The 17,069-nt window shown below is 40.1% G+C and overlaps 1 protein-coding gene across 1 annotated transcript; it reads left to right on the top strand.

Annotated features, from left to right (window-relative positions):
* The first annotated feature begins 469 nt into the window (after positions 1 to 469).
* si:ch1073-184j22.1 (erythroferrone) lies at positions 470 to 12,642 on the top strand. Its single transcript, XM_046877111.1, has 9 exons — positions 470 to 824; positions 1,248 to 1,557; positions 1,806 to 1,922; positions 2,144 to 2,258; positions 7,732 to 7,859; positions 8,867 to 8,978; positions 9,677 to 9,767; positions 11,099 to 11,177; positions 11,426 to 12,642. Exons 2-9 carry the CDS (start codon positions 1,420 to 1,422, stop codon positions 11,522 to 11,524), a joined length of 879 nt encoding a protein of 292 aa, XP_046733067.1. The 5' UTR covers positions 470 to 824; positions 1,248 to 1,419; the 3' UTR covers positions 11,525 to 12,642.
* The last annotated feature ends 4,427 nt before the right edge of the window (positions 12,643 to 17,069 follow it).

Genomic DNA, 17,069 nt, shown 5'->3' with positions numbered 1-17,069 from the left:
CAAGGTGTTGCTCTAAAGACCACACTGTTCGTTCAGCTGAGGAGAAGTGGTACAGGCAAGAAGGACGCACTGATAAAAGAGGAGGTGTGGCAGGTTGTGTGGAAGGCTGTGCATATTTCCCACTAAATGTCATCATCCTTGATAGCAAAATTTCAGCATATCTGACATGCACACTTCTGCTCCACCCAAATGTCCTTCAGTGTTTTGGAAACACAAATTGAATTCTAAAATAATCAGATCAAATAAACGGTATTTGTTCTCGGTTTCCTTGCGCTCTTTTTCCTTATTCGTCGTCTAAAAAATGGTTTTAAAGAAATTAGTTGCCAAATTGATATCCTCCTGATAAATAAAATGCAGTAGGGATTAAATTGGACAACTTTTAATGATCAAACAATACGCACTAGGACCCAGAGGCCCATGAAAAAGGGCAAAACAAAGCTGGCAGGAGCAAAGGAATGAGCCAAAACACAGGACTGTCAGGAGAAAAGAGAGTTGGGAATGCTCAGACAGGCGGATAGGATGAGGGTAAGAAGAGGTTGAGATGAGGGAGAGAAGAGGGATCAGGGTGGCTGCAGAGAGACAGAGTGACAGATCGAGATTCACAAGCAGATAAGCAACAGAAGGAGGAGTGGAGGGACGAAAGAAGGAGGGGTCGAAGCTGCTCAGGAGCTTAAAAACAGCAGAGCGCGAAAGGGAACCTTCATACACACAGAGTGAACATGGAGTAAACCGAAGGCGCTCGTCAGGAGGAATAAATCAGCATCACTCGAAGGCCTACGGAGTGGAAATGAACCGAACAAGCAAAGCAACAGAGGGACTGTAAGGTTAGTGAGAGAGCAGGGAGTAATTGAAAGGCAATCCCACCCACTGAGAAACAGACACACACACACACACACACACACACACACACACACACACACTGGCTTTATCACAGCAAGTCACACTATAACCGTGTAGCTGTCTAATCATCACACAAACACCTCAACGGTGCCACACATGCTGTATTTATGGAATACACGCACAAGGACTCATAATTCAAAGCTTGCCCTGAGGGAGTTTAGACTGTAGCAAGAAGGCATAGAGAGTCTTGGATGACCCAAGGGCAGGACTGAGCTCGGAGGGAAAAAAAAACACTGACGTTACCTTTTACACAATTTGAATAGCTTGAGATAAACAATCCAGATCTTCAAAACAAAACCTCAGAGAGAGATTTTCCTTTTTTTTTCCCTCTCTTAAAACTACCCCAGTACTATTTCTTCATGAGAACCATCCTACCTTTGAGGAACTGCAGATCCGTCTTCACATCAACTAAATACGTTTGACTGGAAAACTACACGCTCACTCTTCACTTTCGCAGAAGTGGGATGGGAACTGAACACTGAGCATCCGTGAGAAATCACTGCCCTCTGAACCTGCATCATGTTTCCCTGGCATGGGCCAAAAGGACCACTCCTGCCCCTGGTCCTGAGTCTTCTACTCGCCACCTGCGCTGGACAGGACAGCCTGGAGGATCTAGACGGTGATGACGAGAGCAACTCCGTAAGCACAGAGAGTCCTGTAAGTTCAGCATCCATGCCCATGTGGTGTGCACCTGTGTTAATGTTGCAGGGGAATCATTTTATGTGATTTTGTCGTCATCTTGCAAGCATATGGTATTATACAAGAGGTGAAAAACGCTGCCTCAAACTAAATGATAATATTCTTTATTATATATCTGGCAGGGCTGATGCACGCTCCAGTGGGAATGCTGCAACATTTTTTAACAATTATGACTGGTATAAATGTGGTGACCTTCTCTTCTGCAGGAGACTGTGTCTTTAGATTTGGACATAGTTGATCCTCACAGTACCTGGATTGTCTTCAGGGATAACTCAAATAAGGGTGGAAACAAGAAGCCCAAACAAAATAAAAGAACCTCTAAGGTAAGGATCTTCTACTGGACATGTATGTTGCTGAACATGCAGAAGATCTTAAATGTGAATGAATCAATTAGAACATCTATAGGAAGTGAACAACCTTTGAGAAACACCCCCCTCCCCAGATGTGATACTTCTCTTCCTGTTCCACACTATGTAGGGATAAAGTGTGCCTTAATATACACTGAATTCCTACATTTAACCACTCTATCACTCTATTTCTCCAGCATGGTTTGCCTGGTCCTCCAGGCCCTCCTGGACCCCAGGGGCCTCCAGGCCCTCCTGGCCCACTGATGCCCAACCAGGATGAGATACTAGAAGACCTCCAAGTAAAGCTAAAAGGTATGTCAGCAATAATGGTTTGTTTTTAGATATCAAGGAACCAGAAATGCCAAACTGACCCATTATAAGGCGTCATTGCTCAGCCAACCTGGTCAGCACGGGGTCCTGATCAATCACGAAGCTCAAACACTCCTGTTTATGTAAAGGCAGCCGAGTCATACGTTTCAGCAGTGTGGTTTCAGAAGTATCTAAAGCATAACAGTATGAAGCAGATTTGAAAGGCATTCCAAAACGAGGAAAGGTTGAGGTCTTGTTGAGATTTAAACACTGTATGGTTGGAAAAATATTTAAATGCATGATTGATCAATATATATGTAGAAAACAACAAAACCACATTTACAGTATAATTTTAATTCCAAAATGTATATGACCTGCTCTAACTTTCAAAACCAGTTCATCCCAATTTATTATTTTTGGGATGACACATTCTAGACTTTTGCTTAATAAGAATATCACTTGGTGTTTTTTGATTTTTTTAACGTATGGTTTTAATGGACTCGTGTCTCCAATTCTTTTATGAGGCTGCCAGGATGTAAAACAGTAGCGATGTAGCTCATTTACCTCAAGGCTCCATATGTTGTTTGTTCTGAAATGCTTTTCTGCTCACCAAGTTTGTAAAAACTAGTTGTCAGTTGCAGTTACTTCCTGCTGTCAGACTCAACAAGGTGTTTTTTTTACACTGGATGTTTTTTGTTTTTCACACCATTCTGCATGAAAAACGAAGAGTTCAACAGTTTTCTGAAATACTCAAACCCATCAATCAGGCCACGGTCATAAACACTAAGATATGATTTTGTGCATTGTGTTACTGCCACATGATTGGCTGATTAGATAATTGCATAAATTACCAGGTGTTCCGGCGTTCTGATTTCTATATATTGAGCTGAGAGCAAAATTTTCACCAGCAATTCACAACATGCATGAACAGGCTTCTCCTTAAATACACTCATGAAGCAAAAAAAACTTCTGACGTTTGACCGCAGATATGTCTGAAACCTTGCCCAGTCTAAGATGAAATCCTTACAGATACAGCTTCAGCATAAATCATATACAGTCAATAAAGTATAAGAAAATCCGAGAGATTTTTAGTGAAATATATCATCTGCAATATCATCTGTTTGAAAGATGCATCGTTGAGGTCTGAGAAATGGTTTGGTTTGAACAGGAAACATCATAAGCAGGATCGAGCTTCATTTCAAAAACTGGTTTCTACACAAACCATTGTAGCTTTTATCTTCCTCAAATCAATAACACATTTATTTACAGGCTATTTTACAGTTTATACAACTGAAAATCAAATCAGGGATGGGCAGAGTTCGCTCATGGACCAGATTAGATTTTAGATACTGAGCTACTTGTGGGATTTGCTTTTTGAACATCTCATTCTACATTTAGTCTTCGTTTGCTGTTATAATAACCTCCACCCTTCTGGGAAGACTAGATTTTGAAGTGTGCTTGTGGATATTTGTGATTATTCAGTCACAAAGGTGTAATTAAAGTCAGATACTGATGGTGGTGAGGTGAGGAGGCCTGGGGAGCAGTCAGCGTTCATATTCATTTCAAAGCCTCTCAAGATCTTCCACTCGAACCCATGTGAAGCATATCTATCTGGCTTTATGCACAAGGTTATTATCATGCTGGAACAGGTTTGGGTCTCCTAGTTCAAGTGAAAGGAAAATGTAATGCTATCACACGTTCTATACAATTGTGTTCCTTCAACATTGTGCTAACAGTTTGGTAAAGCACCACATACGGTTGAAAAATGTCAGGTGTCCCAATACTTTTATCCATTAATTTTGGGCAATGCAGTTGACAAATTTGACTTTGAAAGAGAGTGAAGTAAAGGTTGATGAAGGAAGGACTGTTTGCTAACTCCTGGGGATTTCGTATAACTGTAACTAGTTTGATTCAAAACAAAAACCATTTGTTACTAGTGGATTAAACTTGTGTTATTGTTGGTGGAAAATAGACTTTGCATCTGTAACATAAATCACTGTTGCTGATTTATTTCCTATAACAGCATATTGTGAAGTGTTTTGTAGGTGTTGACCTACTGCAGGACAATTTTCAGAAAATACCCTCAACAGTTCAACACTTAGCAGCAGACAGGATTAATCCCCCTAAGGGTTTTGCATTCACACTGTTATAATGTATGTTTCATCACTTAAAGACCTCAACAATAATTCATACTTTTGTTGTAGGCCACTGTATATTGTAACCAGGCTGAAGGTTGCCAAGTTGTGCATAACTGTGTAAGATAACTGATGTGTATGTCTGTGCAAATAGAAATCACACAGCAGGTTTTCACAGGTGTCAGGTGCTTGTAAACTAGAAAACTGACCCAGAAAAGCAAAATGTAGATGAATATTTATACGTTTTAATTTGGAGTAAGGCATGGAGGGAAAAGTCTGGCAGCAATACCCATGCATAAACGCTTCAAGAGTCATCACACCAATATTAATAATTGTGGTCTGGTAAAAAAAGTGAAAGAATGAAAAAAAACCCAAACACATTATAGCATGCTTTTATCTATACATGCTCAGCAATACGAGGTTTTATCTATACATGCCCGTCCAATACGAGGTTTAACATCACATTGAGCCGTAAATATTTCCAAAAATACGCAAAAATGCTCGCATAGATACCCCACAAAAAGCTCAAAATGTTTTATTTTGCACATCGAACCACAAAGCGGTTTAATGAACACTGTGAAAACGGCATCCTAAAGACGGCTGCGAAAAAATAAACAACCGAGCAAATGCGGGAATGACTAGATACAATAAATACAGTTTACATACAAATAAATTGCATTTTATTTTATAAACGGCTCTTACATTTTTTTCCACTCGTTGATTATTTCCTTCGAGCAACATTTTATGACGTATTTTATTTATTTAGTACAATTTCTTAAGAAAACGTAATACTTTTCATTATTAAGTGTAAACTCGTCTTTCCTGAAGATTCTGCGAGTTTTACCTCTGATCTGGGAAACTCCTTCGCCAAGTGTGTAGTCAACGTCTACACATTAACAACCATCGCACTGTTTTACAGATGTTTCTGAGACACCGATTTCTACGACAGGGTATTAAAAAGAGCTCATTACATAATGACTTGGCAATGGAGCTACACTACTGTCAAAACCACTACTATAGAAAATGATCAACACTTTAACATCATCCTGAACATTGTGTTGTTTATAGAGTTGCGCTTTAATGCTCTTACTGGCACCTGATGTGGATGATGTCTGACTGATGTATTTAATGACTGTTTGGCCTGACATGTGTGTGTGTGCAGGCTACGCTTTTAGCGCAAATCCTGTAGTGTGTGTCGTATTGTCTTGTGAGTTTGTCGGGACGTCGCATGTTTGATCGTGAGCTGGTTTGAGCCTTTAATAGGTGTAATTTTCTTGGACGTCAGTGTGACTTGGACCTGATATAGAATTCCCTGGATTCCTTACTATGTGTGTGTGTGTATGTGTGTGTGTGTGTGGAGTGAGCATTGGATGTTGGCCAGGAAAGCAGACACAGGTCTGTTTGTGCTCTGGAGCAGCGAGCTGCAGGCTGTTCTGACAGCAATATAAAACATAAAGGCTCTTATTCACGCAGCAAAAACACAGTGGCGCCGCAAACTCAAGCATGTTCAACACACACGCACTCACACACACACACACACACACACACACACACACACACACACACACACACACACACTCTCTCTCTTTTCTTCTTCTTGCACTCCAAATATTTACATCTCCCTTTCAGGCACATTTTGTTTAATGACTTTATATGTAGTCAAGTGTCAATCAAAGATAATCCCAAACGTTTCAAATCTCACTGTTTATCTTCGCTATTTAAGACTTAAGAGAGTAGCGAGGGTGTGAAATGCCGACAGTTTATCAAACAGCACAGCTGTAACGTGAACAATAAGGCGTGAGGAAAATAAAGCTGGCTTCACTTCACTTCACTTCACTTTTATTTGTATAGTGTTTTTAATAACAGACACTGTCCCAAAGCAGCTTCACAAACTTAAATGAATTGCGAATATACATTTTAGTATCATAGAGTCATTTATGTTTATTCCTAATGAGTGCTCCATTGGCAAGGAAAAACTCCCTGAGATGACATGAAGAAACCTTGAGAGGAGCCCGGCTCAGGAAACCCATCCTCATCTGGGTGACCTTGAATGTCCATTCATTATAGTTCCATCATTGTTGAGGTTTGTTCATGTGGGAGGTGGGAGCTCAGTGGTTAAGGCATTGGACTTTGGATCGGAAGGTCACAAGTTAACACTTAACACTATAAATGAATGACTTTTTCAGACAATTTCTGTCTTCTGGAGTTATTTCTTTACGTCCTTTTGTTATTATGCAACTCAATTTCCAATCCAAAAATATTTCAATTCTCCCTCAAACAGGAATGAAGATCTCAAGGATGCCATGATTGTCTGGGAGTTCTATTGGCTGAGCTCTGTGGGTGGGAGGGGTTTACTCTTTCTGTCATGTCAGCCAAAAGCATCGCTAGTCAGTTGACTCGTATATGAGACAGAGGGCAAATATTGCTTTGTGTATCACAGCACTTTGGAAAATTGTAGCGGGTTGGCTTTACGTGTCTTATCGGAATAACGATAACGGAGCCGTTCGCTGGGTGGGAATTGACCGAATTCCCAAATTAGAAAGAAATTCAACAAAACGAGTGTTGGAGTTAGGATTAATAAATAAAAAAGATCTCCTTTCTTTACCCTATTCTTTTTATTCTGGCTGCATTTTGTGTGCTGTCGTCCGTGCCAAATACATCTAGAATACATCTGTCGCATGATTCATGGAATTATTACATAAGCACCATGAACCATCATCATCCAGTGTGGCTGCATCCCAAACCACATACACGGTTTACATAAACATCACCACAATTATCTCACCATCATCAGTCTGCTGTGGCTGCGTCCCAAACCACAAGTGGTCAAAAGTGTGGAACTTGTGCAAAGCGCAACATACAGTGTTTTTGTTTGTTGCGTCACTTTATTCATTTTATGAGCATTGTTAAAAAAAGGATTGTATTGTATTACATTTTTATAATATATTCAATTAATTTTTGCATTATAATTTCTTAAAACAATTGACCCCAAAATGAATATATTACTGCTACACACATTATATATGCTGGATAAACCCAATCCTAATATTCGAGATGTGTGGATTTGTGGACACTTTCAGGTTTTTCCTGCAGATTGCATGAGCTGTATGAGATGAGTTATGAAATCAACCTGCAAACGTGGCAGACGAGTGTATCTTTGGTGACGCGTCTACAGTGGGTGTTTGTCATTAGTATGAATTGTTTAAGGAATAATAAATCGCTTCAATGCATTAAGGAGTTCAAGCACAATCAAGAGTACAGTGGTTACGTTATGTGTATATTGTGATCACATGTCCTGGGACTTGTAATTTACTATAAACTTTGCTTCTTGTTGCTGTCAGAGATTGTGGACAGCCAGTGTGAGATCTGTGAACAGCCCCCCCGCGTGGCCACAGCCTTCCACAGCCACCTGCACCACAATCTGCTGGTCCAGAGACGGAGCCTGCAGGAGCTCCAGCCTTTCAGCAGTGTAAGTTCCCTAAACTCATACCATCAGCAAACTATTTCTTGGCTGAATACCGTGACTATGGCTCGTGGCACCCCCCCACATCTGGAATAAACTTCAAACAGCTTAAATGTAGATTCTGTTTTAATGATGACTGAGGCTTTTTAACACCATCACGAACCAGAATCGAACATAGTTTTATTGGTAAAGTCAGATGAACCCACAGGAACACAGAGAACCTGGCAGTCACTCCGTTTGCCTGTTAGATTCTGAATTAACTGTTTATATGTGTGCAGTAAACTTTAGGAATTGGTCATAAAAACTCTTCACATTCGTGAGTTTTAGTTTGTCAGCATTAACAAAGACGGGGTTTGTAACCGGTCAGAGGAGCTCATTGTTGGTTCAGTCTTTGATAGCTTGCGTTTTTTAACTTTGAAAACTTTAAATTATGAAATGTTGGGAATTGGGCTTAACAATGAAGATTTGTGACCTTTCTAAAAGAAGATTTTTTTTCCTTAACAGCAGTTGCGCCCATTTTTTCCCCCTCAAACATCATAAACACCAAGCAACAACTAAAAATCATATTATATTTCAATTATTGTGATGATTAAATTTGTTCATCACACTTTTTAATCCAATTTCATCAATTATTCGGATGCATGTACAGTTAGTGTGTGTGTGTGTGTGTGTGTGTGTGTGTGTAAAAAAAAACCACACACACACACACACACACACACACACACACACACACACACACACACACACATACCCTGTGACACATTATACACAAAATACAATAAAACTGTAATTGGAAATGTATGGCTTTTGTTTTGTCTTTTATATAATGATGTCTTATTTTGTTTGTATCTCAGCACCCTACATATAGTAAATGAGGCCCTCACCCTCAATGTGTTTTTCTAGATTTTAAGTAAACGAAATGAAACGAGCCGCTGGCACAGGGACTAGACGAGCTGGCAATCGAAAACAGCTGGAACAGTTTGAGTCATTTCTCTTCTCTGTGCTTCCCACAGCCTTCAGACACTGAGCAGTTTCAGCAGCGAGGGCAGGGCTTTAACTCCAGCAGCGGCCGCTACACCGTGAATGTGTCGGGGTTCTACCAGCTCACAGCCAGACTGGTGCTGGGTAAGTCAGTACACAATGCACATGCCACTGAATGCTATCTACTGCACTTTCCTAATACATCAACATAATAAGGTAAGGGTTAGAGCCAGGGTTAGCATGTGCAACCTTCCTCACAACTTACTTCAGATGCACATATACTTAAGAATTAAGGGTTTTCAATGGCATCTTTCCTTCTGATGCGGACTCTGCCCCATCCCTTAACCATGGTCACTGTTTATATAGATTGTTTTAACCTATTATGAACAGTTATGGATTAGGGGTGGAGTTAACATTTCATTTTGGTTAATGACTTGATTTATACCATTTCTTATAGTTTAATTTGCATGACTTGGGTGTGTTTTTCTTCCCACTTGGATCAGTTATGAAGGGTAATGGTTATGATAAAGCTAACCTTTGGGGTATAAATTAAGTATAGACTAAATGAATGTTTAAAATTGAAAATAATTGGTTTGGCAGTAAAACTATTTGAATAATTAAGTTTTAATTTGTATGGTCTTCCCACCAGGAATTATTCACATTCTTTGCCCAGCATCATTTTGTGCCTTAAAGCTGGTGTAGACCCAGTTGCATAATTTATTCATTCAAAAGTCAGTGGCAGTGTAACAGTGAGAGATAAAGCTCAGTAGAATAGGATGTGGTTTTTCACCCTGCATCTTCCTACTTTAACCCTCTCCCTCATTACATCGTGTTCTTTTCAGAATCGAGTGAGACTCAGAAAAGGACCCAGTCACGACAAAGGGACAGTGTGAAGGCCTCCATATGTATCGAGTCTCTGTGTCAGAGCAACATGTAAGTACAAAGGCGTAGTTGAATGTCCAGATTTGGGTAAATATTTTTTTATACTGTGTTTTATTGGAAAGTCGCTATTCTAGAACAATATATTCGTACACACCTGACCTGTAACTGTATAGATATATATAACTGGGGTGCAGTTCCAGATTGATTTAGGTCACGGGTCTACACAGGAGACACGAGTTCTTCCACTCCCACGTTCACACACTATGTTCTAATGAAGCTTGATTTCTGCACAGAGTTCAGTGATGATGCATGAACAGGTTTGGGCTTCTAGGTTACAATAAAGGGAAGGTATAATTGCACAATTTTAATTGCAATGGTGTCTACAAACATTTGGCCATATAGTGCAGGGGTGTCTATCTACAATCTTATCTACAGGTATACAAGTGCCAGTGTGGGTGCAGGTTTGAATCCCATTTAAATCACAATCTTCACTTTTCAATTTCAGCTGTGGCTCCTGCTTAGCTGGAATAAATAGCAGCGCCCATGCCAACCCTTTTGCAGATAAGATTAGTCTTCCCATGTTTATATTACCCAGAGTGCACTCTGAAGGCACAGCGGTTTTAGAAATGAAAAATGGGTGACATTTCTTTATTCTCAGTTTAAATGCACTGCAGCTCTTAACCTGTGAAGATTTTTTCAAGATGTAAATGTAAGGCTTAGAAATGTTCAATCCTGGTGAAATGTGTAATTCTCACTGCAGTTGATAGCACAAGCGGATGAAGTGTATATCAAGAAATATATCAAGAACAGATGCATGCGCAATTTACATTAAATAGACATGTGGTATACAAAGTAAAAAAAAAAAAAAGAGACAGAAACTAATTCTGGTTCTTGCCCAGAATATTCAAGGTACCTAGTGGAGAGATAAGCAAGAAGAATTTTGAGATGCACTTCGGTTTCCTAAACATTGCAGTATTCTGGGACACTTTTACAGGATTATAATGTGTCTAGAGAGATTGTTGAGGAGGAAAAAAAGGTAATATCACAAATAATTTGTAACCTGTCAAACCAATCTATTGATCTATTTAGATCTGAAGAAATCACTCCATAGCAGGTGGGATTTAAGGCAGACCTACATTTGGCCTCAGTAATCACACTATTAACAGTAATATATTAAGATTAAATGAAAGAAAAGTGGGATTATTGTAAGTATTGTGATGTAGAAATGGCACAAACCTGTTCCTAGCGAGGTCACTGCTCATCTTTCAGCAGCTGAGATATGGGAGGGTACCAGACAGTGCAAGTCCTGAATGCACGTGCTCTACACTGAACCACACTTAATGATGATGGTAATAGTGATGGGTTTTGTGATGGTTCTGCAGGTCTTTGGAGATGGTAACAGGTGTGACTCCCACAGGAGGAGTGTTCAGTGTTCTGCTGACAGGAATCTTATACCTGCAGGTAGGACTGACTAACACACACCGAGCAACCATATTTCACGTTACCTTGGCAATGTTATCAATTTAATCTTGTACAGAAGTGTTTTATTCTTTTTATACCACAACAGTTTATAATGAACATTTGTTACATTTACTTTACATTCTTTTATGCCAGTAAAAAATGGCAAAGCAAAGACACGTGTGTGTGTGTGTGTGTGTGTGTGTGTGTGTGTGTGTGTGTGTGTGTGTGTGTGTGTGTGTGTTCTGCAGGCTGGAGAGTACGTGTCTATTCTAATTGACAATGGAACAGGATCTGCACTAACAGTCCACCAAGAAAGCTTGTTTTCTGGGCTTCTTCTTGGAGTATAAGAGCTTAAGGATAAACTACACATGGTCAGGGACAGAAAGACTTGCATATGATTAAACACCCAGACAGATACACACAATGAGAGAGAGAGAGAGAAAGAGTGGAAGTGAGAGGACACATGCGGACATACATTCATTGGTCACTTTAATAGGAACACCTATACCCCTGCCTGTTAATGCAGTTCTTCATTCAGGTGGCAGCAGCACAATGCAGCTACAGTTCAGGAGCTGAACTGGACCATATCAGGACTCTGACAGTTAAAGACTTTTTCAGTCATCGACGGTCCAGTTCAGGGTAGTCTGTGCCCATGATGGCCTCTGATTCAACTTCTTGCCCAACAGGATCGAAACCTTCTGTGAAGGAAGGGCTATGATGTTCGATGCATGATGAGATGCTTTAATGATCAGCATGGTTGTGATAAGTGACTACGTGTTCCTGTTTCCTTCTTGGCTGCTCAAACCTATTTTCCTATGATCACTTAAATCAACAAGGCATTTCTATACACACAACTATTACTCATTTAATACTGTTTTGTTTCTAGAGGCAAAAAAAAAAACGGTGATCAGCATCCTCCCAGGTGATCAGCATCCTCCCAGGTGATCAGCATGCTCAAACCAGTCCATCTGGCACCAAAAACTAAGCCAGAGATCACACTCTTTCAGATGTTTAATGTAAAATTAAGCTCTTGAACTCCATGATTTTATGCATTGTGCTGCTGCCACATGATTGGCTGATTGTACACCTCCTTCATGCTGGTATTTATGCATTCCCGTTGCGAGTGTATATATTAAACAGACACAGTGAGAACGACCAGTCTTTTCCAGGCCTTTTCTCCTTCTCTCCATACACATTTCCTTGTTTGTAATACAGAAATCATATCAGCAATAATAATTATGCCGTTTTCCCCAAGATATTTACACTAGGGCGCTTGAAAAACATTTTCACCTCGACAGCGGATTACACAACTCTGACACGTTGAACAGTGGAGATGTACGGATTTATTTCATGCGCTGTGTTTTACGCTACAGCTGTCCACTGAACAGGTTCGAGAAATTATATACGTATTTATTTCGCATTTTTCAACAAAGTTTGAATGTTAATAAAAACCTCGCTGAACCTCGTCCTCCCCCGACTCGTCTTCATTTACACATATATTTAGTAATGATTACATCCAAGTGACCAGACGTGGGACGCCACACCATCACAAAGCCATACACACATTCACACACACTCATGGAGTAATCAAGCATATCCCCTCTATCTACTGGCATGCTAGAGACCCATGCAGACATGTGGAGAACACGTGGAACATCACAAAAACATGTGGAGAACACGTGGAACATCACAAAAACAGTAACGTTGGACAGGATGGACCAGGGAGCCCTGGAGTGTTTGAATTCTTTAATAGACCCAGTTGATGTTTATTTTTGGTGTATTTTTTCACCAACTGTTTGGATCAGTAACAACCCTGAAATCGCAATACAAGGTGATTAAGCAGTGTTTATTAAATTTTTATGTACACCACTGTCATGACTATGTGTAACATGTACGTGACTTTCCATAGATTTCCTTGGTTCTAGAGCCCCATTTCTTGAAGGACGGCCAAAAATGTTAAGACTTTTGACAGGCATTGTGGATTTAATGTGTTTACTATTTAATCACGCCTGCTCAATACTTTTCGAGCACATTTTCACTTTTTCGTTCTGTTTGTGTGCAAATGTTATTGAGATCCAAAGTAGAGGCTGTTAGTGCTTCAAAAATGCAACACATTTCGAATTTTCTTTCTCACATACACATTCATACAGACATACGCAATGCTTTTTAACAACTATCCAACATCTATGTGAAATTAGATTGAGAATCTTCTTCTTCTTCTTTTGGCTGCTCCCATTAGGGGTCGCCACAGCGGACTATCCGTCTCCACACCCCCCTGTCCTCTACATCTGCCTCTTTTACACCAACTACCTGCATGTCTTCCCTCACCAAATTCATAAACCTCCTCCTTGTTCTTCTTCTTTTCCTCCTTCCTGGTGGCTCCATCCTCAGCATTCTTCTACCAATATAACTCATGTCCCTCCTCTGCACATGTCCAAACATCTCAATCACACCTCCCTCACCTTGTCACCAAAACGTATAAAAAATAAGGTTAAGAATAATAATATAATATAATATAATATAATATAATATAATATAATATAATATAATATAATATAAAATAATATTAACAGATATTGAAAGAAGTACAGATTGAAGTGTCCCAGTGTGATTGTCACTAAAGTGCCTGTGTGCTGGTTTTAAAGTGACACTGTGCTGTGCCAGTGAGAAAAGTGAGACAGAGAGAGAGTCCCAGTATCAGGAGCTAGGTGTTTCTTGGTTTAGATGCTGAACAGCCTTTAAGAAGAAGCTCCTCCTCGTTCTCCCTGTGTTTGCTTTCAGGGATAAGAAGCGCTTCAGAAGGGATCAGAAGGGATCAGAAGACTCAAAAGGGAAAAGAGTCTATTGTTGATATGGCTGAGGTTCTTTACACTCTTCCTGGACCTGGTCTGGCACCTGCGTGCTGTAGATGTCCTGTAGATCAGGGAGCTCGGTGCGGATGGTACGCTAGGCTGAATGCACCACCCTCTGGAGGACTCGCCTGTCCTGCATGGTGCCAAACCAGGAAGTAATGCTTCCAGTCAGGATGCTCTCAAAGGTGCAGGTGTGGAAAGTCCTTAGCACCTGAGAGAGCAATATAAAGTCCCTCAGGCGTCTCATGGTACAGACGCTGCCGGGCTTCACCAATGTTTCTTGATGTGACAAGACCATGACAGAATGCCAAGGTACCGGAAACTGTCCACTCTCTCCACTGGGATCCTGTTGATGTTTAGCGGTTGGTATGACTGCTCCTGCTTCCTGGAGAAGTCCACTATCAACTCCTTAGTCTTGCTGATGTACAGGAGAAGATTGTTCTCTTGGCACCATGATGGTGGAGATGGAAGTGGCCACACAGTCATATGTGTACAGTGAGTACAGCAGGGGGCTAAGAACACAACCCTGAGGAGCTCTAGTGCTGATTGTGAGGGAGGATGAGGTGTGTTTGCCCACCTGTACTGCTTGTGGTCTGTCAGGAAGTTGGAGATCCATTGACTCAGGGGTGGGCTGAGTCTCAGGACCTCTAACTTAGAGGTGAGCATAGAGGGGATTATGGTATTAAACGCTGAACTGTAGCCCACAAACAGCATTTTTACATAATTCCCTTTTCTGTAGTCCAGGTGGCTCATCGTGTGGAAATGATGTATAATGGCGGTAAGGGAAATGTAGAGGATCCAGAGTGTCTGGTAATGAAGCTGTGATGAAGTCTCTAACCAGTCTTTCAAAGCACATCATCACTACTAAGGGTCAGGGCTACAGGGTATCGTTGAGGCAGGTGGGCTGGGGATTCTTTAGGACAGATATAATACTGTTTGAAGTATGAGTGAACAACAGACTCTCCAGGGAGAGGTTGAATATCTCGATGAACATTAGTGCTGAAGCCTTGAAGCGAGTGTAAAAAGTATTTAGCTCGTCTGCCATTTCTGTTTCAGACTGCAATCATGTAAAAAAAAACGTCATATTTGAAATAATGACACCATGTTAATAAGAATTGCAAAGAAAAAGCTATCACTTCTATTGTTGTTAAACGTTCACAGCGACAGAAAAGCGTTTCAGGCCGAGTGTGTGACGTGCCGGTGTAACAAAATCCACAAGCTGCGTTCGCCGCAGCCTTTTATCCTCCAAATGATTTCCATGCACAAGGGTGTGTGCGGTTTATTTTTGGGGTTTGGGTTGGTGTGATATGAACAGAGTCCTCTCGTCATGTGTGTGTGTGTGTGTGTGTGTGTGTGTGTGAGACAGTCGCAGCTGGGTTTCACTGTGTAAAGATCTATTAAGTAACCCCAAATGGATTTTGGCGAGTTTGTTTATGGCCTTTGATCTACACATTTGATTTTTCGCCATTATGAAGTTTAAGACTTGGTCTGGAAACATTTATGACTTTCTGAGTAGATCCTTTAACTAAGAAGCCATTATGAGGCTGTTTTTCTGATAAATGTTTCGTCTCAAATAGCAATTTCGGGTTAAAATATTTGAAAACTGTTCAAATGTGTCGGGTTTTGTGGGAGTTTTTATAAAACTATTAGAAACCTTTCAGCAACATTGCTGCAAACCTTTTGATTGCAGTTAATATGAACCCAAACACTAAACAGCATAAATGTGTGTGTATGGAAATGATTTCTTTTCGAATGTTGCACAATATTTACGAAACATTACTGAGCATTTTGAGGACGTTTTCTGTGAACCAGTTTAAATGTTAACAAAATGCATTCCTTTGCTCTGTTTTGTGCAGGATTTTGTAAATTTACATACAATTCGACTTCTTAAAAAAGAAATGACACCCGAACATCAGCTTCGACTCACATTTTACTGCTAAGTCCAAATCTATTATCCACATTGATTATGAAGCAATTTAGTGACCATTTAGTGAAAACAAGTTAAAAAGATGATGATCCAGAACAAATAGGACCAAAGTAATTGTACCTTCATGTCTTCTAGTCCGAGTCGTTCGTTCTTTTGTCACGTGACTTCCATATACGCTACACAATGTAAAAGATGCGTGTCGAGTAGAAAATAAACGGATGGTCTGAGATTACTCGTTCTTCTGAGTCACATTAAAGACTCGTTTAAAACGTACTAATCGTTCATGAATAAATCAACACTAGAACACAGCGGTTGAGATTATATAAGATGGTTTATCTTTACATTCAACAGGATTTTTAGCAGCAGCCTTTCCTGCTGGTATCTGAAGAAGTCTTTAAATGAGCTTGCTACATAAAAGTGGTGTCCAATAAAATGTTTCTTAGCATGGGGGGTTTCACAGAATGTACACAGAGCTGGGATTTCGTGTTTGAGCAGAAATGTACGAGTCAGTCTTAAATATCCAACACTCTTCTGGTGCTACTGAGGGGAGTAACTGCAGTGGCTGTGCTGCATTACTGGAAAATCTGGTGCATGCCACTATTACACAGTTTAGTTGCCAAGTGAAGCTCCTGAACACATGCACAGAGAATCAGCTAAACTTTCAGTGACCTACAAAACCATAATGACGAAATAAGAAAATGGCTGATAAAATACTGTTTGAGTGACCAGGCAACATTTTAGACTCCAAAACGGATAGAATGATGGAATTTGAGGAGTTTGATGACTCCGATGTTTCAGCAATCGTGATGAGACTCTCCTTATGTAATAGCTTCATTAGTCTTATTTACAGCAAACAAACTTTTTCTGACCAAACATCGCTATACACGGTGTAAATAAGTCAAAATAACTAAAGTATAAAGTTAAGTAATAGGTCAGAATAAGTTTTAATCATACGGAAAATTGAAAATCTGAATTTTTTACATAGAAGAAATAGAAGCATTAGAAATAAAATAGAAGTAAATAGAATAAGAAGTAAAATAGCTTTCGATTACATAGAATCACCGCTAGAAACACACACACACACACACACACACACACACACACACACACACA

This window comes from Silurus meridionalis, chromosome 20 (genome assembly GCF_014805685.1).
Source record: "Silurus meridionalis isolate SWU-2019-XX chromosome 20, ASM1480568v1, whole genome shotgun sequence".
Classification (NCBI taxonomy): Eukaryota; Metazoa; Chordata; class Actinopteri; order Siluriformes; family Siluridae; genus Silurus; species Silurus meridionalis.
The sequence above is the reverse complement of the archived record's forward strand: the minus strand, read 5'-3'. Positions and strand labels throughout refer to the sequence as shown.

Bases quoted from the DNA above. Each gene is read 5' to 3' on its own strand.
- si:ch1073-184j22.1 (XM_046877111.1), top strand. From the start codon at position 1,420: ATGTTTCCCTGGCATGGGCCAAAAGGACCACTCCTGCCCCTGGTCCTG. The intron at 1,558-1,805 runs GTAAGTTCAGCA...TCTCTTCTGCAG, and splicing joins CCGTAAGCACAGAGAGTCCT to GAGACTGTGTCTTTAGATTT. The intron at 9,768-11,098 runs GTAAGTACAAAG...ATGGTTCTGCAG, and splicing joins TCTCTGTGTCAGAGCAACAT to GTCTTTGGAGATGGTAACAG.